The following is a 22,288-nucleotide window of genomic DNA, read 5'->3' as shown; positions in this document are numbered from 1 at the left end:
TGGTTCCAGCCAATGCGATAAGGCAAGAAAGAAATTTAAAGCACACAGATTGGAAAGAAGTAAGTATCTTTTTTTTTGCAGAAAACATCATCTCATATGCAGAAAATTCTAAGGGATCTACCAAAAGAAAAAAAAGCTACTAGAATAATAAGCAAGTTTAGTAAGATCAAAGGATATAAGGTTAACATATTAAAATTAATTGTATTTCTGTATGCTAGCAAATAACATATCAAAATTGAAATTAAGGAAATAATTCCATTCTGAATAACATTAAAAAAAAACACTCAGGAATGAATTTATCAAAAGAAATTCAAAATCTATTCTCTGATAACTACTAAACATTTCTATCAAAAAAACTACAAATTAGAGAAATATGCCATATTCATGAAATGAAAAATTCAACATTGTGAAAATGGCAATATCCTCAAAATTAATCTACAGATTCTATAGAACCTCAATAAAAATTTCAGGAGTTTTTTGTTTTGGGGGTGTTTTTTTGTTGTTGTTGTTTACAAATTGACAAGCTGCTCTTAACATTTATGTAGAAATATAAGAAATATAGAAGAGCCTAAGCATTTTTTAAAAGAACAAGCGGCGCCTGGGTGGCTCAGTTGATTAAGCCTCCAATTTTGGCTCAGGTCATGATCTCACAGTTTGTGGGTTCGAGCTCCGTGCCACACTCTGTACTGACAGCTCAGAGCCTAGAGCCTGCTTCGGATTCTGTGTCTCCTCTCTTTCTCTCTCTCTCTGCCCTTCGCCTGCCCATGATGTCTGTCTGTCTCTCTCAAAAATCAATAAACATTTAAAAAAACTTCAAAAAACTTTAAAAGAACAAAATTGGACAGAACTTAAGCTTCCTGACTTCAACTTATTATAAACTATCATTACTAAATCAGTGTGGCACTAGCATGGGTTAAATTTATAGATACAATGGAAGAGAAGAGAAATAGAAGAAATAAGCCCAAACATTTATAGTCAATTAGTTTTATAAAGGTACCAAGACAATTAATTCAATGGGGAAAGGACAGTCTGTTTGACAATGGGGCAAGAACAACTAAATGTCCACATACAAGAAAAAAAACAAACTTCTAGACTTGTACCTCATATGCACAAAAAAATTAATTCAAAATGTGTCATGTTCCCAAATATAAGAATGAAAACTATAAAACTTGTAGAGGAAAATCTTTGTGACATGACTTAGACAAAGAATTTTTAAAAGCAAGACTCCTAGGGGTGCCTGGTTGGCTCAGTCGGTTGAGTGTCCAACTTCGGCTCAGGTCACAATCTCGCAGCTCATGAGTTCGAACCCCACGTGAGGCTCTGTACTGAAAGCTTGGAGCCTGAAGCCTGCTTCGGATTCTGTATCTCCCTCTCTCTCTGCCCCTAACCCACTCGCATTCTGTCTCTGTCTCTCTCAAAAATGAATAAATAAAAAAAAAAAAAATTGAAAATGCAAGACTCCTAAAGAAAAAAAATGGATAAATGTGACTTCATCAAAATTTTTAAATTTTGTTCTTCAAATAAAACCATAAGAAAATGAAAAGATAAGCTACAGATTAAATACTTGCAATTCATATATCTGATAATAGACCTATATATAGAATAAAAAACTCTTATAACTCAAATAATGAGAACAAACAACCCAATGACAAAATGGGCTAAAGATTTAAATATACACATCACCAAAGAAGACAAACAAATGCCCAAAAAGTACATGGAAAATGCCCAACATCATCAGTCATTAGGAAAATGAGAACTAAAATCACAATCGGAGAAGACTGATGATACCAAATGTTAGAAAATCCTGGAGAAAGAGGAAGTCTCATACATCACTGGTGGAAATGTAAAATAAAGCCACTTTAGGAAAGAAGTTTGGCAGTTTTTTAAACATTAACTTACCACACAACCTAGCAATTTTATTTCTTAGGTATTGAGGAGGGCACCTGTTGGGATGAGCACTGGGCGTTGAATGAAAACCAACTTGAAAATAAATTATATTTAATATAAAAAAGTAAAAAAATTAAAAAGTGTGTGTCAATATAAACACTTATATGTAAATATTCATAGTAGCATCATTCATAATATCCCCAAACTGGAAACGAATTTAATCAGATGATTAAACAGTGTGGCATATCCATAAAATGCAAGATGAACCTTAAAAACATTATGCTAAATGAAAGAAGTCACACCAAAAAAAAATCCACAGTGTAGGATTCCATTTATATGAAATTTCTAAAGAAGAATAGCTATTAAGATAGAACGCAGATAAACAGCTATCTATGAACGGAACTAGGGACTGACTACAAACAGCCCCAGAGGAACTTCTTTGAAGTAGCAGAAGTGTCCAAAAATGGGATTAAAGTGATAACTGTATGAATGTGCAAATTCAATTATCACTGAATTATATATTTTAAATGGATGGACATCATGGAATGTAAATTATACTTCAAGCCATTAAATATTTTTAAAAGGTTGAGCTAAAGATGAAATGGAAAGATATCCATGATATGTGCTAAATAAGGTCAAATGTATATAGATCTTCCTCCACTTAGGATGTGGTTACATCAGAAAAACTCACCCTCAGTTGAAAATAGTCTAAGTCAAAAATACATTTAATACGCTTGACTGATCAAACAACATAGCTTTGCTTAGCCTACCTTAAATGTACTCAGAACACTTATATTAGCCTACAGTTGGGCACAATCACCAACCACAAAGCCTATTTTACACTAAAGTGTTAAATATCTCATGTAGTTTACTGAATGCTGTACTGGAAATGAAAAACAGAACAGCTGTATGGGTACAGAATGGTATGAAGTGTATTAGTTCTTTACCCTCATAACTGCAGGGCCCACTGCCCAGCGTCATGAGAGAGAATCATACCATGTATGGCTAGCCCAGGAAAAATCGAAACTCAAAATTCAAAGTACGGTTTCCATGGAATGCCTACCACTTTGGTACCACCATAGTGTGAAAAAATCGTAAGCCAGGGACCAATTTGTATGCAACAAACTGTTAGCAGTGATTGCCTTTGAGAGCAGAAACTACAGTTGGAGGAGACAGATTTTTTACTTTGTTATATAATTTTTAAAGTTATAAACTAATAGATTTATTATTTCTATTTCTTATTTTTGTTTCTACAGTTTCCTTTTTTGACGTTTATTTATTTTTGAGACAGAGAGAGACAGAGCATGAACGGGGGAGGGGCAGAGAGAGAAGGAGACACAGAATCCGAAGCAGGCTCCAGGCTCCAAGCCATCAGCCCAGAGCCCGACACGGGGCTCGAACTCACGGGCCACGAGATCGTGACCTGAGCCGAAGTCGGACGCTTAACTGACTGAGCTACACAGGCGCCCCATACAGTTTCCTTTTTTGAAAAGGCATGACTGACCATAATCATGGTTTCCCATTATCTTAAAACACGATGATAGCCTTGTAAATCCCACAAAAGTCAACTCAAAAGTGTCCATCCCCATTTAAAATACACAATTCTTCCCTTCCCCTGTTTTAGAACCCCAGACTTATAATTTAGTATCCTGGGGGAGAACATTTGCTAGTGAGTGACCCATCTGTGACTGGTGGCAATACCTTTGCCACACAGCAGGAACTGAATGCCCTGCATGCCTTCAGGACACTGACTGATCTACACTTACAAGAGAGGACCAAACCCTGTCCAGCATGGCCGCGTGGCGAGTCACAAAGTCCTGGTTTCAGACCCTAGTTCTGCCACTCTGGCCATGTGACTGAGTGTGAGTCACACAATTCCAGCCATTCCAATCCCTCTCCTGACTTGCGGGGTCAAGTCGCCATAGCATGTATAGGCACGTGGCTTCTTCTTCCTGGAATGCCATTTCCAACTTGGCTTGGAAATCTTCAGGCAGTGATTAAGATAAATGATGTTGGGTGCAGACCGCCTGAGTCTGAAACCTGGCTCATCCACTTACTAGTTGATAGGACTTTAGGAAGCCAAAAAACCAGCCTCCTTCATTGCACTAAGAAAGTCATCTCTTTTTTTTTTTTTTTTTTAATGTTTATTTATTTTTGAGAGGGAGAGAGCGTGAGCAGGGGAGGGGCAGAGAGAGACAGACACAGAATCTGAAGCAGGCTCCAGGCTCTGAGCTGTCAGCACAGAGCCCACTGACACAGGGCTTGAACTCAGGGACTGTGAGATCATGACCTGAGCCGAGGTCGGAAGCTTAACCTACTGAGCCACTGGGCTCTCCTACCTCCATCTCTTAATTGTGTTATGAGAATTCGGCAAAATAAGGTATGACTGGCTTAACATCTAGCCTAACATCTGGCATTATGGTGTACAATAATTTGCAGCCATTATTAGAGTAATCAGCTGCCTCAAATCTTCTCTGAACTCATGTGGATTCAATAAACAAATCGATAACTCAGCCCTAACTTCTACCTGCCATGAGGCCCTACTGGCCTCTGTGCCCAGAGAGTGCAGGCCCAACTCACACAGGACTGCAGTTAGTCAAAAGGGGAAATGGGTGAGAATATGCAGAAGACAATAAAATTCAATACCATAGGGCAGATTTGGAATAGAAACGAATATGAGATATGGTATCAAAAGAGCCAGCTTTGAGTTTCAACTCCACCATCTTCGGATCAGGAAAGCCTACACTAATTGCAACACCTTTCTGACCTTCAGTTTCCTGAGAGTGAGAGTCATCTCCCAGGTGAAGACCAAAGGAGCTAACTGGGTTAAAAGTGCTTTGGAACCAGTAAACCTTTGTAGGATGGAAAACCCGCTCAATGCCTTATTAACTATATTCATGGAATCTTTGTTACGTACGAAGCATAGCACGCTCTGTGTCACGTAAGCGCATATAAAAATGGTAAGCCAAGGGAAGAGTGATTGAAAAGACTGAATAAACTCAAATCTTCCTAAAATTATTATGGTGGGAGTAACCTTCCAGTAGAACCAAAGAAAGTATTCTCTTCAATCTATGCTATGAACCCCTCTCAAGTCCTACGGAGTACCATATCCTACTCATGGACTTTCAGTCACAAAGGCTCAACCTCTTCTCTCTACAATAGAAATCTATCACAAGGAACTAGAAGGATAATTGTGATATGCATTTAAACCTGATTTAGGTGGGTGATGGGCACTGAGGAGGGCACCTGCTGGGATGAGCACTGGGTGTTGTATGGAAACCCATTTGACAATAAATTTCACGTTAAAAAAATAAAAATAAAATAAAACAAAATAAACCTGATTTGGTTAGGTAGCCACATCCAGCCTTACACAAAAATGCCTTATGATCATGCTGATCCAGGAGCAGGACCACCCTATTCCCACCCCACCCCACCCCCATCTAAACCATCCCAGAAAGATGGCTATCAGGGCTACACTACCCAGAAGGTCCCTGGGACTTGACCTGCTGACCTGAGGATTCCTTTTAATGCTCTTATTAATGGAGGAAGAAAGCAGTCCAGTAAACTCACCCAAAGACTTGGCATCAAGGGAATTTCCCCAGCTAGAGAGAAAGCACATTGCTCTTCTAAAGAATTTCCAGAGAAGATTTCTGCAACTTCATTTGGTAACCTGGTCCATGTCTCACAACTGTCAACTCGTAGCTATGGGGCAGCAAACAAATATTTGGGGAAGGGATGAAGGGATTGTGCATTGCTTTGTTCTGCTGGTGGGAACCAGTTCAATCCTGCATGTGTTTTAAATCAGCAGGCTCTGCCATACTGGGTGGGGAGACAAGTGTTCCTTTGAAACCCTACAAACTGAGAACTGGAGGAGCAGAGGCATACCTGGCTTTTTCTGTAGCTCTACTTGGAGCCAGGGTCAAAGCCTAGGGCCTCGCAGACGGAGTGCAGCTTGCAATTGAGTCTTGTGGCTGGTACCGTACTCTTTTCAATCTTGATTTGAGTGCCTCTGTCAGCCTTGAGGGTGTGTGGGGTTATGAAATCCCTGGTTCCCTGAGGCTCATCACTCCCTGTTGCCTACACAATTCAATTACTCACACGTTCAATCAGTCAGCAAATATAATCAAGCCTCTTCCAGGGTCAGGCTGAGCACTCTTCTGGGTATTTGGAAAACAATGAAGAATAAGATATAAAAAAAAAAAAAAAAAAAAAAAAAAAACCTTGCTCTTTTGGAGATTACATTTTATTAGGAACAGACAACAGCTGATACAAGTAAAGCATAGAGTGTACATATAGTGTACCAGAAAACGATAAGGAGATCAGGAGTGACAGAAAAGAGGAAGGTAGTTACTGAGAAGATGAGGTCTGAGCAGACACTTGAGGGACATGAGGAGCTGACCTTGTGGAAATCTGGTGGCAAAGCGCTGCAGGCAGGCAGAAGAGCCAGTGCAAAGGCCCTGAGATGGGAACAGCGACCAGGCTGATACAGCCTGTGTGGGGAGCAGGTTACCTGCAAGACCCCTGGAAATACTCTATTTCACAAAATCGACCCTAGTGACTAGTAAAATGCATAAATCCAACCCCGGACCATGACCTACACAGCATCTTGGCTTAGGTGTGGTGTTGTCCCTTGAAGACCAAGTAGGGAAATGGAGACCAAACACTTCCATTTATGTCAGGGACACCAACTTGCTTCTAAGAAGGGAAACTCTGAAAGTGCCTCCCTCTCCTTCCTCCCCACTAAGTCCTGTCAGATCTTCCTTCCCAAGTCAGTCTTGTCACTCCCATTTATCCCTCTGCCAACATTCTCACCCAGCCATTCATTATTAAAGGGAAATTATCAAACACCTGTATGTGCCAGCATGGAGTATACATGCTGAACAACACAGACATAGTCCCAGCCTCCCAGAGCTTATAGTTCAAAGGAATCCCAGCCTCTAGCATTTCATTAGAAGAAACCACCTCCTAACAGGCATCCTTGAATTTAGTTTTGTTCCCTCCAAGCCATCCTCAATCAGCTGGTCAATGTGACACTCAGGATGATTCCAGAAGACTCCCTACTGGCCTCAGAACCAGCTACTACGGCTATGCCTCCTCATGGATTGCAGTCTCCCCTCTTCCTCCTATTGGAAACCATCTGCCCATGCCATTCCTTCGGCTCTGAAGATCCTCTCAAAGTTCTCCAGAGTCCCTCAGCTGCCATCCCCTCACCCTTCCTCAATCTCATCCTTCCTCAATTCACTGAGAGTAGGGAGGTCCCAATTTCTATACTCATTCATTCTTCTTACACTTCCTGAGTCTACTGGATGTTGGGACCTGGGTGAGCAAACCGCAGTTCCCACCCCCCTGAAACATCAAATCTAGAAGTTAAGACAGATATGAATTCAAAAAATGTAGGATTATTTACCTCATTTATGTTACTTGATTATATAATGATTTTATTATTTGATGACTATTGATCATAAGGGGATGATTCCCCAACCACATGAAGTTCTCTGAAGGCAAAGTACAAGGTATTGTGACAACATTCAGTAAGTAATATAGAGCTTAGTTTGGAGGGGATATTGAGAGAAAAGGCTTGTTCCTGGAAGGACTGACTTTTGAACTAAGATTCAGTGCAGCAGTATCCTAATGGAACTTCCTGCAGTGATAGAAATGTTCTGTCGCTGTGCTGCCCAATCCAGTAGCCATGAGCCATGCATGGCTCCAGAGCATCAGAAATGTGGCGAGTGCTTCCAAGGAACCGCATTTCAAACTGTTCTTTATTTTAACAAACTTAAATAGCCACATGTGCCTAGAGACTACCGTATTATTGAATAGCATGAATCCAAGGATGAAGAGGGGTTAGAGATATTGGCAGAAGGCAAAAACGAACGAAGCATGCGTGTACAAGTCCTGAGGCCAGAGGGAGCACTGCATGCTTGAGGGCAGGACAGGAGAGTGTGGCTGGAATGCAGGGAGCTGAGAGAAGCATCATGAGATGGACCAGGAAAGTAGGTGGAGCCCAAATCATGCAGGACCTGAAGACCCTGTTAAGAACCTGGAGTTCTATCCAAATAGTAGTCTGATACTATTGAAATGTGGTGAGCAAAAGAATGCCATGATCAGATTACATTAAAAAACAAAAATCATTCCTGGGGCACCTGGGTGGCTCAATCAGTTAAGCATCCAAATACTGATTTCAGCTCAGGTCATGATCTCACGGTGCGTGAGTTCGAGCCCCGCATCGGGCTCTGTGGTGACAGTGCGAAGCCTGCTTGGGATTCTTTCTCTCCCTCTCTCTGCACTGCTCCTCCCCCGCCCCCGCTCTCTCACTCTCTCTCAAAAAATAAACAAACTTTGAAATAAAAATCATCCCAGCTCCAAGAAGGAGACAGGATTGGGAAGGGGAAGCCCATACATGAGATCAGTTAGGTTCTCACACTAATCCAGACAAGCGACAAAGGTATGTGGTGCTGGAGATGGAAAGAAGGCAGAGATCTGACCTGAGTTCAGGCTCATCACCAACTTCCTGGGTGACTTAGGGAAGGTCAATTTTCTGGGTCTCAGTTTTTCTTTTCAACTGTAAAATGGGAACAACCACCCCTGCCCCACCTACCTTGTATGACAATCAAATGGCTATGAACGAGCTTTGTAAACATCGCAGGTTCTACAAATGTAAAAGGTTAACATTATTGCTCAATCCCACATGGGCTACTCCCTCTTCTGCTCCTTCTCCCTCCAACCATTACTCATATAACTAGTGCAACTTAGAACAAAACAATACTTTGTTGGCTTCCTAGGTGCTGGGTTTTTCCATGCAACTGAACCATTTCATCCTTAGGGGCAGGGAATTCGTTATAGCCCTCTTCTAGACACACTCCAGTTCAGCAAAAATCATAGCGCATAGCACGTGCTCAAACAAAGTGTCCATACTAAATAACACTCAACAAATGCCTGTTGGCTGACTGATGCCTGCAGCTTCTTTTTCCTTCTTCCTAATGGAAGCTGGTACTAGTCATACACAAGCTTGATATGTTCTCACCTCCTTGGGAGGATTAAGATTGTGGCTCCAAAAAGAGATCTAAGCCCTTAAAATCAGGGACAGTCTATACCTCTAGGACTTGTGTGTTTCCATAGCACTTTTTAGATATGTGAGTACCGACCCAGTAAAGACCCACCAGTTTTAGGAGCAGCGGGAGTAGGAGAACCGAGACTAGGGTTTGGAGTCCCCTCCTTAGGGGTCTCATCCTGTCTCTAATACCTGTTAGTTTCAGAGCCTCAATATCCTCATGTGTCAAAAACAAAGAATGGCAGTCTACCTCACACAGTCACTGCAACATTTAAGCAAGATAAAGGATGCCAGAGTTTACTTCTTCGTAGCTCTAAGTAACATTAATCCAACATCCATTGATTGAGCAACAAAGTTGTGCCAGGCAACATATTAGATGCTGGAAATACAGGGGTGATGGTATTAAAGCGACCAAACACATCATCAAGTACAATGAAACCTGTTAAGGACCAGATAAAATGCTATGTGGCAAGGACAGGTGAAGACAGTGGGTTCTAGGGCAGCACAGAGGGGTTTCTCACCCTCTCTTTCCTCTGAGGTTGGCAAGGGAGAGCAGGGGCTGTCAGAGGTCATCCAGGAAGGCTCCCAGGAGGAAATAATGCTTAAGATTACCTTATAAATACCTGTGGAGTTGGGCAGGTAAAGAAGAGAAGAACATGTCAGATAGTAAAAATAACAGAGGGGCACCTGGGTGGCTCAGTCAGATGAGTGTCCGACTTTGGCTCAGGTCATGATCTCAAGGTTTGTGGGTTTGAGCCCCACGTCAGGCTTTGCGCTGACAGCACAGAGCCCACTGTGGATCTCTGTCTCCTTCTCTCTCTGCCCCTCCCCCACTCGCACCCTCTCTCAAAAATAAACATTAAAAAAAAAAAAAAAAGAAAAGAAAAGAACAGAGGTGTTTAATTCATTCATGTACTCCACAGATATGAATTGGGCATATCACAGGCAAGGAAGTCTAGGGAAATTTAGATCAACAAGACATGACCCCTGCAAGGGACACACATTTTTCACATAAGCAGACAGCCAGGTAAAGCCACTTATAATTCAGTATGGTTAAGATAACAATCAGGGTAAGGTCAAGGTTCCCCACATAGTGGCAAATTCAAAACACTTCAGGTAGTTTAATATGATTTCCAAGCAGGGAGCATGGGGAGTGGAATGAGGCTGGGGACAGGGGCAAAGAGCAGAGCATGAGGGGGCAGCTGCAGTCCACCCCTTGGTGGACCCCATGTGACCTTGGGCTGGCTACCTAACCCTTCAAAGCTCATTCCTTCCAGCTCTGAAACAGAATAAAAACTACGTCAAGAGGCTGTCATGCGCATAAATGGATGTGAAGTCTTCAACATGGCACCTGGAACATAATTAGTGCCCGAGAAATGGTAGTTGCATCAACATCATCATCATCTTATTGTTGTTGTTGTTATTGTCCTTATTAACTTGACTAAGAGGCAAACCATCTCAGGCAGTGTGAACGACCCAGCTTGAGAACAACTGCTCTCAAGCTCTTAACTCCCTGAAGTCCTTGAAAAAGAAGACACAAGACAGGATGTATTTTACATCACCTTTTGCCCTATACCAGCGCTTGTCAAAATCTTACATACAAAGAACCCTAAAGACAGGGAGTGAGCAGACAGTCCCAAAAGGTACCTCCCTAATTGACTCTGATGTTTCAGCGTTTTATCTTACTTCATTGTCCTGCACCATCTACCCATTTCCATTACTGTTACCATCACCACCACCACAGGAAAACACAGTGCTTCCTCATTTCCAGGCACTGTCCAGGCACTGTATATGCATTAACTCATTTGATCCTTCACAACAACCCGCTGCAGATAAGGTACAATCATCTTTCCCATCTTACAGATAAGGAAACTCAGGCAAGAAACATGAAGTAACCTGTGCAAGAAGACAAGCTAATGAATGTCGGAAACAGGATGTCAATCCAGACGTCTGGCTCCAGAATCTGTGCCCTATGGTGTGCTAACTCCTGAATATACAAATGCTTCCCTCTCTAAACCTCATACCAGCCATGAGCTGCAAGTAAATGTGTCATGCTTATCCCATGGCTTCTGGCACACAGTCACACAGCCATACTCCAGGTGAGGGGACAGCCTGAGACCCAAGAGCTTTATCCCAATAGCCTCAGTGCAATAGCCTCACTAAGGACCAATGCCCAGGGCACTCATGGGGGCTCACAGTGCTCAAACAGCTGATGAGCTGGCCAGCACCGGGAGATGATTAAAAATCTACCATTAAACCAAGCTGTACTTAGACCAGACCTTTTTTTAAAGTAGCTTTTCATCAGGGGATTATATTTTCTTCTTGACAATTTCCTTAATGGCAAGAAAGGCTATATGTTAGAAGAACAAAGGAGACCCAAGGGCAAAGAGTAGAAGATTCTCACTAAGGCGGGGGCCAAGAGTGAGGAGGGAAGAGGAAAATTAAACAGGCAGAAGAGACATGCCCCCACTTTTATTCCTACAGAATGCTCCAGCGCTGCCCACCCCCACCTCCTCTCTCTGCCGTCTTCTCTGGGGGCACTAACAGCAGCCCAGAGCTCATTAAAGTTTAAACAGACTGATCAATACGGACAGAATGGTGAATTGTCCATCTGCAAATTACCAAACCCTTCATGAATATTTAAGGAACAAAACTAGGAACAGAGAGAAGAGAGAAACCAGGACTTTATTTTTCCCTCTAAAAAAACAAAACAAAACAAAACAAACAAACAAACAAAAAAAAAACAGACAAAAATATCTCTGTAGCTCCTGATCATCAGCAGGCTGACTGCAATCCAAGGCCACTCAACATCAACATCTGCCTGGCACAACTCAAAGTTTTGCTTCCTCAAAACACACATGTGCATGCCACTGAGCCTTTGCACATGTTGTTGCCACTGAACAAAATGAGGTTCCCCAACCTGTCCACTTGGAAGGCAGGACAGTCCAGTGACTAAGGGTGCAGCTCTGGAGTCAGCCTGCTTACGGTTCCAGTCCCACCATGAACCCAGTCCCCTCATCTACCCTGTCAACCATTCACCATTGGGTAAGTCACCTAACCTTTCTGTGCCTATTTCCTTCTCAATAATACAGGGGTCGTAATAGTACTACCTTCATAAGGTCATTGTGAGGATTCACATACACGATGCATGCTACCACGGTTTACACAGCACTGGGCACACCTGAAGGCACAGCAGGTGTCAGCTATGATTATCGTGACTTCCTCCACATTCGGTCACATGCGACCAGATCTGGTCGCAGGCTCCACATCTGTCCCATCTACCTGTGCCCGAGATCCCCTTTCCTCAGCTCCAGCCATAGCCACTTAGCCCCCAGCACCTACTTGAGTCATAGTCTAGCTGTCTATTGATCTCTGTCACTAGCCTATGAGCTCCCGTAAGGTAACACCTGTATCAAAAGCACCCCAACACTGTCCCTGACACCAGGTGTACAAGAGACATGCTCAGCAGGTGAGGGCAGGGGAGCATCTGCAAGGGTAGAACGCCACAGCTGTGGCCATACCTTTGTGACAACACCACATGCGGCCCAGATGTCCTCCGAGGACTGCTCATGGTGGTTGAACTGAGGCTCCCATTGGTTAATTGGCTGGTCTGCGAAAGCCAAAAGGACTCCCCTCTGGTCCACCAGAGCCGCACGCACACTGCCCGTTCCAACGTCCACACCCACGTAGTAGCTCCCTGGTTCCTGACCTCCCCCGGGCATTGTGGTCCCTCCACCTGCAGAGATCAAGGACAAAAACCACACTAAGACCAAGTAGGTCTACAAAATTGGGCATAAAACATCTTGAAAGTGGAAATAAAAGGAGTGGAGCTGACTGGTGGTCATTTGCTTCCTCGTTCACCAAAAAAAAATGCAGAGTGGTCACAGAATGCTAATGGACACATTGAGCTGGGTGGTGGGTCAACGAGATAGGCAAGGCCTTAGACATGGAGTTTCCATTCTTGGAAGGAAGTCAGATGTGAAGCAGCTACAATCTCACAATTCTTTAAGCAGAGGCATGATACCCAGTGAGTAAGAAGTGCTTTACATGTAAATAGGGGGTATGGAATCCAGAGAATCTAGAGCTAATAGATATGTATTTATTCTCATTAAAATTGAATCAAAGTGAGGACAGTGGCCACAGTACAAAAAAGGAACCTCATCTACCCTGTCAACCATTCATTCAAAAAATTATCTACTGAGCACCTGTGACATGCCAAGCACTGGGAAAAGTCCATGCACCCCTCCCGTATTCCTCACTGCAACCCCAGAAGCAGTCTATTTAAGTCATCCGAATTTATAGATCATCAGAGGAGACTCCAAGAGATACGTCACTTTTCTCTTAAAGGCAGGTCCACACACTTAAGAAGAGTAAATGACACACGTTGTACTGATGGGGAAACAGGTCTCTGAGACATGAAGAGAGGCAGCAACATCATTCACAGGCAGCCCAGACCCACAACTTCCCATCTGGTACCGCCAAGTCCCATGCATGCCCTTCCCCTCGTTCCCTCTTAACAGCCTGCAGGGTCACTTTGGAGAAGAGGCAAATACACTGCAGCCGAGTCATGAAGAGACTGAGAATTGGGAAGGAGCCTCTCGGGGCACAGGATCAGGAATTTGTGAGACCGTCTGTTTTCTTTGCAGACCCCTTGTGAGTTACAAGGAAATCCGACCAGAGAACACTCAGGAATTCCTTGGCCGTCATCACCACTCTAGGTCCCTCTGGTCAGATTAGCCCACATGACACAGAAATCTCCCAGCGACTTTCATTTCCCAGATCAGCCTTTCCAAGAGCAAGAACAAGCCCCCAAGACAACAGCGCTGGTGAACAGGCTACAACTCCCCAGGTGATCCCGGGGCAGTCTTTGCACCCGGGAATCTCATTTCAACCGAGAAAGTGGCCTGAGCCCATCCATTTCAAAAAGGTAATGCTTCCCTGGCAAAGCCACACTTGGGGATGCTAAAACGCAGCCAGCCCGCAGATGTTCAGTTACTGCTTCCTGGATATTTATCCCATTCAAAAACAGCTTCATGCGGGGCCCCTGGGTGGCGCAGTCGGTTAAGCGTCCGACTTCAGCCAGGTCACGATCTCGCGGTCCGGGAGTTCGAGCCCCGCGTCAGGCTCTGGGCGGATGGCTCGGAGCCTGGAGCCTGTTTCCGATTCTGTGTCTCCCTCTCTCTCTGCCCCTCCCCTGTTCATGCTCTGTCTCTCTCTGTCCCAAAAATAAATAAAAACGTTGAAAAAAAAAATAAAAAAAAACAGCTTCATGAAAAGTGACCACTTCTGACTTAATCACAGTGATCTCCCAATGGTGTTTGCCCCCTTGGGCTAGCAGGCTCCCTGGCAGGTGGAAGGGAAAACGGGGAGGCGGTGCTGGGGAGCCACAGCCAGCACACGTGCTACCTTCAGCAGGGCTTCGGAGAACAGCTCCCAGGCTCCAGCCTCCACGCTTTCTCAGCCTGACTTCCTGGCTTACATGCTTTGGGAGCTACACAGGATCTACAGCACCAGACATCAAGCTACGCATTCCTCAGTGTTCTTCAAGCCATGACTCACACAAAATTTAAGTGAAACAAGTCAAAGTGCAGCTGCTCCATTTGAAGCAAAGATCAGCCCAGCGCCCCCTCCACACCTCTCCCTGCAGCCACCCCTCTGCGGGGCCCTTTCTCAGGACCCAGGATGGTTGAAATACAGCATGGTGTCCTGCATGGCATCCCAGGCCCACCACGAGCTTCCCCGTTTGCTGTCAGGCATGTATAACACAATCCCACCAGGTCTTACACCAACCCCAGACATTCTGAGACTCCTCGCAGGTTCTCAAGGGCTGACCCTGCCTCAGGGCTGCCCCACTGAGGGCTTCCTACTTGCCCTTCCCTTCCTCACACCTTCCTCTCTTGTGAGCCTGGTGGCCACAGACTCACACTGCAAGCTTCCAGCTCAACCATCTCCCCTTCAGGAAAGATATCCTTGCCTTTCCCTGTCCCTCGCTGCCACCAGAGTACCATGTCCCTGCTTTCTTTTACAACCTAACCATTGTGAAATAGGATTTGTTTTCGGTTCCAGGTCTGTCTCCCTTACTGGCCTGAACCTAAAAAAAAGGAACTTATTGATTTCTGTATCCCTAGTTCCTAGTATATAATCAGTTTTCAATAAATGTTTCCTGAATGAGCAGCTAGATCAGTGAAATCGATAGAAATCATGGATGAAACCTCATGCTTTAATGGTTTGAATTCCTAATTTCGTACCTATACGCACGAGTGTTTTGTCTTGATTCTAATCTCTGTATGCTTCATTCATCCAATTAACATTTACTGAATGCCTACAACCACATTTTATTAATTCTAGACACTCATTTTTTTCATTTTGCTTTTCTAAAATCAGTGAATCCTATAATCAGTGGCATCTTACAATCAAGTGGTAGCATTTTCTTTCTTGGTGATGCATGAAACAATAATGCATCTTGTAATCCATGACTGATATTCAAAGAAATGCAGAATGCGCCAGGCACAGGCACCCTGCTATGAGCGGAGGACAAGACAGGGCCCTGCATTGGCTCAGAGCTACCTCAAGTTTCTTCCTATGCAAATAGGAGGAAGACTGACCAAGCCAGTTCCTCCATCTCCCTGCTACTGACCACACCACAACCTCTTTACTCAGAATTCCCTTTTAGCTTCTCACTGTCCCCAGCGTAAAGGCCCAGGGGTGCTCCTAACACTGATCCTGGCTTGCGAAGAGCCCTCTGCCCTTGGCTAGAATTCCCCAAGGCTATTCGAAACATTTCAGAGAGAAACAAGGAAATAAATAGGAAATCAAGAGTCTATACAACCATTCTGGCTCACCCTTACTAGCCAGCCATCTCCCAGCTTCTCGCCATTCCTGCTAGCCCAGCTCTTCAAGCCTGGGTTCCTCACTTTTGTCTCCGTCTTCCCCTGCAGGGAGTGCAACATCTTATCACCAACCACCCACAAGTCCAACTTACTTCCAGCAAAATCCAGAGGCAGATTTCCACTCTGCAAACACCTAGGGCGTACCTACCTCAGTTCTGGTTTTTGGACCCATGTCCTCACTAAAGAGGCAAGAATCTACCCTTCAGGAGAGCTCCTACTTCTTCTTAAGAAGGGTGGAGCTTTACTATTAAATTATTAACTCCAATGTTGCCCAGATCACAGCTACCCCCAGTACCAACCCAGAGCCTGGCACACAGCAAGAACCTGAGTCTTTGTGACTCAGTGGATACCTTTAAAGCCTATCATTAGGGAATAATAAAAGGTGCTACGTCTACTGTGTCCCCAGTGCTCTGTTCAACAGCTTGCTTACATTACCATACCACGTTGAATCCTGACATCAGTCCTTCAAGGTTAATTCCTAGTATCATCCCCATTTTACTGATGAGAAAACTGAGTCCTAGACAGGTCAAGTAACGTGCTGCAGTAGATCATGTCACTAGTAAGTAATAGAGTTGACAGCAAACCCCTTCCCTGTGGCTCCAAAGTCTCTAACCATTCTCGGGGTGCTATACTGCCTGACTCTCCTCCATCTACTAAATGCCTATTTGCCAAGGACCCTGCCTACTTTGTCTAAGATTGGCTGATTCAGAACTCAAGGTGCCCCCCTTCAGAGATGGCCCCTTCCCCAATGTCAGGCTGCCTCTCTCTGGCAAACCGCCCGTTTCTAGACCACATTACCAAAGCACTAGTCAGAAAGAGTCAAACCCACGGGGACAAGGGCACCATACCTCCTGGCACTGTTCACACACGCCTCCCAGTTCATGTTTTTCTAAGGAATAGAGCCTAATTAAATATTTCAGGTTCACCATGTTTCCCATTACTATAGTTTTAAGTGATCTCTTTGTGATTGTTTCCACACCTGGACCCTGAAAGCAGGGAAGCAAGTTAAGTTCAAGCCCTTGGACGGCTTCCCTGAAACTCGACCCTGAGAGTTTTAAAAACTCTGCCAGAGAATTCCCTGCAACTCAGATCCCTTGTCTTGCCGCTCTGTGCCCTTTGTTCCCGGGTCACAGGTACTCTCTGCTGTGTCCTGTACTCCAAACTGTATCCCGTGCACCTTTGCCTGAAAAAATAAAATACCTGCAAAATTGAAAACATTCCATTTTCTAATTAGTTAAGAAAAAAAAAAAAAAAGGATTAGGATCCGCCTGTGTGTCTGGCACTTGCATACATGCCTTAATCTCTTCCAAATGAAACTCAACCGAGTCGGTAAACCCATCACCATTTTGTACTTCAGTGGGACGGGGAAATTCGTCCAAGTCACATGAGCTGTAGATATGAACCTCGGCCTCTACAGCAAGTGTGGGGATCTTTCCACAACAACCTCTAATGACCGAAAAAATTCTTTGTTAACTTCTTCAATCACGGTATCAACAACAAATGTAGCAACAAGTAGCAATGATTAAGCTCTGCTCTGCAAATCACCCTCACGATTTTGTGATTCCATCCAATCCTTGTAACAACCCCATGAGGCGGACAGTGTGAGCCCATGTTCCAGTTAAGGAGACTGAGATTCTCAGCAATTAGTCTGTTTTCACGTCACATAGCATAGAACCTGAGGAGCTGGGACCGGAGGCTGTGCTGGAATGGCTGCAAAGCCCACTTTATGAATGCTGGGGGTCAGAACTTTGGTACCATCTCATTCTTTTAGGCAAAGACGAATGCTCTAAAAACTCTGATTACTATTAGGGCTACCGGGAGGGTGACAGGCAGGCAGAATGAGGACATGGACTGTGGGGGCCACGAGAAAGAAAAAGAGAGAAATTCAGGTTGCGCTGGACACAAGTCCTGGGCCACCTAACTTCTCAGTCTGCAAGATCCTCCACAGGGCAGAAAGAGCCTCCTGTCCAAGCCCCCAGGATGCACGGGACTCATTTTTATCCCCGATTCATGATCAAAAGACCGTTCCTATGATAAATATTTAGATGGCTCATTAAAAAATAGCTTCTATAAATATTATTAGAAATATGCCACAGGAAACCACAGGCTTCACGGCTGATTCTTCAACAAATGTGCAAGTTGTTCAAATGCAGGGTGAAAAAGGAAGAGGGACATGAACATGGGAGGCAGTTCTTTGCAAAACTATTTCAGTAATTCTAAGAAGGGTGTCAAGGCTACAAATATTGTGCTCAAAACCCCTCATATGGGGGTTGTCTTGTATCTTTCCTCCTCCTTTTCCCCAATACAACCTAATAGCAAGAATATTGTTTCCTACGACTACAATCCTCCAGAGTGAAGGAGCTTACCTTCAGTCCTATTTCTTCAAAAAGGCCACTCCACCAGGATCAATTAGGTGACAGTGTCCACAGAAACAGTGTCCCAGGGATCTGAGAAGGAACTCAATATCCTCTTTCAACTTTGATCTCTGGACTCTGCTGTGAGCTCAGGCACATGAGTTCCACACAATTTATTTATTTGGTTAGTCAAATTGCAAGCAGGCGCTTGGTAAGTTTGGAAAGAAAGAGATAAGCCATGAGGATGCCTGTCCACTTCGGCCCTCTAACAGAAAGAACTGAACAGCACTTCAAACGAGTCTCGCATGCTGTAAGATGGCAAGAAGGCTTCGGATGGGAAGTAAAGGGCTCATTTGGCAATAATAACAGTTGGCAATTCATAACAACTGGATGCCTAGTGGTTTCACCAACAAAACCCCCGGGAGAAAACAGTACAGGTTGCTCGTGGCCAGTTTTCCTCTTAAGGTGAAAAACTGTCTCCTATGGCTCCAATCTCCTAGTATGTTCACGAGATTAACTGAGATTATAGAACTGAAGCGACTAGCACAGCACCTGATGTGTGGCACACACTCCGTAAGGAGCTCCAATCGTGAGGACTATTATTATGTCCCTGCCAACACCGGATCACCTCTGGACACCTGCAATATACCCCGCCCCTGCCCAGGTGTTCTCACTCTAACAGGTCAAATCCCAGTAAACGAAGCAAATACTAAATACTTTCTCTGTGCCAGGACACTAGGACTCTTCAGCTGAAAGAGACAGGATCTCTGGCTTTAGAGCTGACAATCTAACCTAAGAATCTGACTTCTGAAAATCAAATGGTGACGACTCAAGTTATTCCCGGTGTTTGTGCTTCCAGCAAAACCTAACACACCCAGGCAATAAAACAGCTTGCTGCTGCTGCCGGAACCCTCGCCACACGCTGGGGACCAAGCGTCCTATCCCAACACCACCTTTCTCCACAGAATGCAGAGATGATGGTTGGAAGACGAAGTACCAGCTTGCTGTTTGCATCACTGCTCCAACCACGAGATCAGAAAGTCAGGATTTGTCAGGATACGGAGGGCCTTCATGTTCTGAACTAAGCCCATGTTTAAGTACAATCCCCAGGTATCCAAGGAGGTGTAAAGTATTAAATCAGACAGGAGAAAGGCTGGCTGTTCTTTCAACTCAAAGTTGGACTCCCAAAGGCAGAAAAAAAGTCAGAACTCACCAAACCCCCATGCCTGCCTCACAATGTGGCAGCCACAGGATCAAAACTGAGCCAGTCCTGGATGATGACCAAAACCACCGCCCTCCACAAGCCACACAGGCAGGACACAGCAGCTGACACAAATACAAAATCCAACCATGTCGAGGACAAATGCACAGAACAGGTCCTAAAGAAATCATGGACGGAAAATCTGACTCATGAGAAGACATCCTCAAACTCCAACAACAAACACCGCCTTAACAGCAGATGAAACTCTGGATCTCCCACATCCTCTTCTGTAAAACCCTGCTGACTCTCTCTTCTTTTCAATCCCTGGGATCCGATAAAGCAACTCCTTAGAAGCCTTTTATGACACCCCACCAAGCTATTCTCTCCACACAGAAAGGGAGAGGGGACACCTCATTTAGAACACCCATCCAAGTATGTGCTGTGTCTCCCATTTACAGACGAGGATGCTGAAATTCTGTGAGGATCGGTCTCCAGTGGATGGCCACAAAACCAGGAGACGAAGGAGGCTGTATTCAAATTCAAGTTTGTCCAAGCCAGAGCAGGGCTCCTGCTGCTGTCCCTGCTACAACGTGGCTTTCCGTGCTAAACAAGGCGCCTTTATCCTGGGCAAACTCAGAATGCCTTTCCAGGTCTGTTTTTCCTGTGAAATCTTCTGGGACACTCAAACGTTAGAAACGGTTTCTCTCTGCTCTGAGTCAGAAACACTATATGTCACCCTACATGCTACACTAATAAACGTGAGACACTAATGGACTGTTTGTTCTACTAGCTACTTCCTAGTACCTGCCTATTGGCAACACAGTGTAGGGTAACCTAGGAACGGGGCAAGTACCGGGTTGTGGGGGAGAGGGAAGATTTTTAATGTATACTAGAGTCAAATACCTTTTAAAATAAAAAGCCTCTAGGCACTCTGCCCTTGGAGAGTTCCAGAAGCACGATCAGCAAGCCTGTGTTCCGTGTGAGGCCCCTGGCTTCTCCCTCAGGACAATCTCCCTCCTTGACCAGGCACCTGTATGGGGGGGGGGGGGGCCCAGAGAAGATGGAGAAACTACTTGGACAAGGGGTTTTCTCATCTGAGTCGGTCTATCTTCCAAAAATACAGTTTACACGGAGTTCACTAAAACTCAGAGCGCGAGCCCAACAGTCTCACACTCCCATGCCAGGAACCTGGAAGCAGAAAAATGGCAAAACGGGCAGAAAGAGGGTGACGGCTGGCACACTGATTATAAATGCAAAGTTATTATAGTGTAACCTCAATATGCCAATTACCAAGCTAAGCCCGTAACGGGGAAAACTGTACACAAACTCAGTGATTTATTATTACATGGACTCTTCTTTTTGGAACGTGAATTCCTGACCTCTGAGTTCTGAATAATTTAAGTATATATGTAGTTTCTCTCCCTCTGTCACTTTCTTCTCCAAGAGGCTGTTGATTTGCTGACATAATTAACTATGAACTGATTTTCTACAGAACTAACCAGACCTTCAAAGCAAGGCTCTTATCATTAGCATATTGGCTGAAATCCAAGGCTTTTCCAAGAAAAGTCACTCAAATTAGAACAACAGAAGAACCCCCAACCTCAGTGACTGCTGTCAGATGTCAGTAAATTCAGGAAAGGCTCAGGGCAGTATTAGCTAGAGCAACAAAATCCCTTCCCCCAACACAATCTTCCAAAACTCCTTCCTCCAGAGACCATGCTCAGCCAGAAGCCGGGGTCTTTGGCCTCTTCTTGTGTTTACCTATTTATGAAGCATGACCAAGTGGATTTTAGGTCCAAGGTGAAAGGCATAAAGAACGAGTTATTTGAAGGTCACATTTTACACTTGGGGAGCTGGATGGTGCCATTTCGCAAGCATGCCCTGTCAAAATTACCAAGAGCTATGGGACAAACTCAAACTACTGACTGAACCAATGCTGCTTCTGCCCCCAAAAAGCCCAAGCTCTTTATTTGGCCCCCAAGGACCTCAAAGCTCTAGTGCCCACCTGCCTCTCTAACCTCACCTCCCTACCTCCCTACCCCTCTCCCCAATCTCAACCCCCTATACAACAACCCTAGGAGCTACTAGCCATCCCTTAAATGAATGTTTGGCACCTGTGTTCATTCTGTTCCCTCCTCCTATGATGCAAAGAATACAAACTTGCAGTTCACAGAAAAAGAAATACAATGAACACACATGAACACTCAGCCTCACAAATAAAATAATGGAGGAAATGCAAAACAAAACAACATAAATTCTCATGTAACAAGTTGGCAAAAATAGAAAACTTTGATATTACCCTGTTTCTGCAGGAGTGTGGGGAAACAGGTAGTTTCATACACTTTTAGTGGGAGAGTAAGGGGTTCAACCTTCTCTAGAACAATCTGGCACTATCTATCCATTTTTGAAATCTCCCCTTCTACCCTACAGGGTTTGTTTTTTTTTGTTGTTGTTATGTTTTTGAATGTTTATTCATTTTTGAGAGAGCAAGAAAGACAGAGCACGAGCAGGGGAGGGGCAGAGAGAGAGGGAAACAAAGAATCAGAGGCAGGCTCCAGGCTCTGAGCTGTCAGCACTGAGCCCTATGCAGGGGGTTTTGAACCCATGAACCGTGAGATCATGACCTGAGCCGAAGTCAGACGCTTAACCGACTGAGCCACCCAGGCACCCCTCCCCTACAGTTTAACTTCTAAGAATTGATGGATTCGCTCATCTAAAAGATATACATTAAAAATATACACTACAACATGTTTTCGTTAAGGCAAAAGCACACTCACAAAACCCCTGGAAACAAATTAAATGTTTACTAATAGGGGACTTACTGCAACTTCCACATAAGGAGCTATTAATACCAATGAGAAAGGGGCTAAAGAAAAATGTTAATGGTATGTTATTAAATAAAAGA

General features: G+C 44.3%; 1 protein-coding gene across 11 annotated transcripts in view; it reads right to left on the bottom strand.

Annotated features, from left to right (window-relative positions):
- The window catches only part of FGGY (FGGY carbohydrate kinase domain containing), a 427,457-nt gene that overhangs the window by 391,692 nt on the left and 13,477 nt on the right, over positions 1-22,288 (bottom strand). For 4 of the 11 annotated variants that reach the window (XM_040470410.1, XM_040470415.1, XM_040470416.1 and 1 more), the window contains exon 2: positions 12,460-12,674. The exons of 2 other annotated variants lie outside the window; for them this stretch is intronic. In XM_040470410.1, coding sequence (XP_040326344.1) covers positions 12,460-12,660 — 201 coding nt within the window. In that variant the 5' untranslated portion in view covers positions 12,661-12,674. Of the gene's footprint in view, positions 1-12,459; positions 12,675-15,976; positions 16,057-18,194; positions 18,276-20,286; positions 20,414-22,288 lie in introns of those variants that run through there. 5 more of the 11 variants (XM_040470413.1, XM_040470412.1, XM_040470414.1 and 2 more) reach the window with 5 other exon arrangements.

The sequence above is a fragment of the Herpailurus yagouaroundi genome, unplaced genomic scaffold (genome assembly GCF_014898765.1).
Source record: "Herpailurus yagouaroundi ecotype Mexico unplaced genomic scaffold, PumYag 77, whole genome shotgun sequence".
NCBI lineage: Eukaryota > Metazoa > Chordata > Mammalia > Carnivora > Felidae > Herpailurus > Herpailurus yagouaroundi.
The sequence above is the reverse complement of the archived record's forward strand: the minus strand, read 5'-3'. Positions and strand labels throughout refer to the sequence as shown.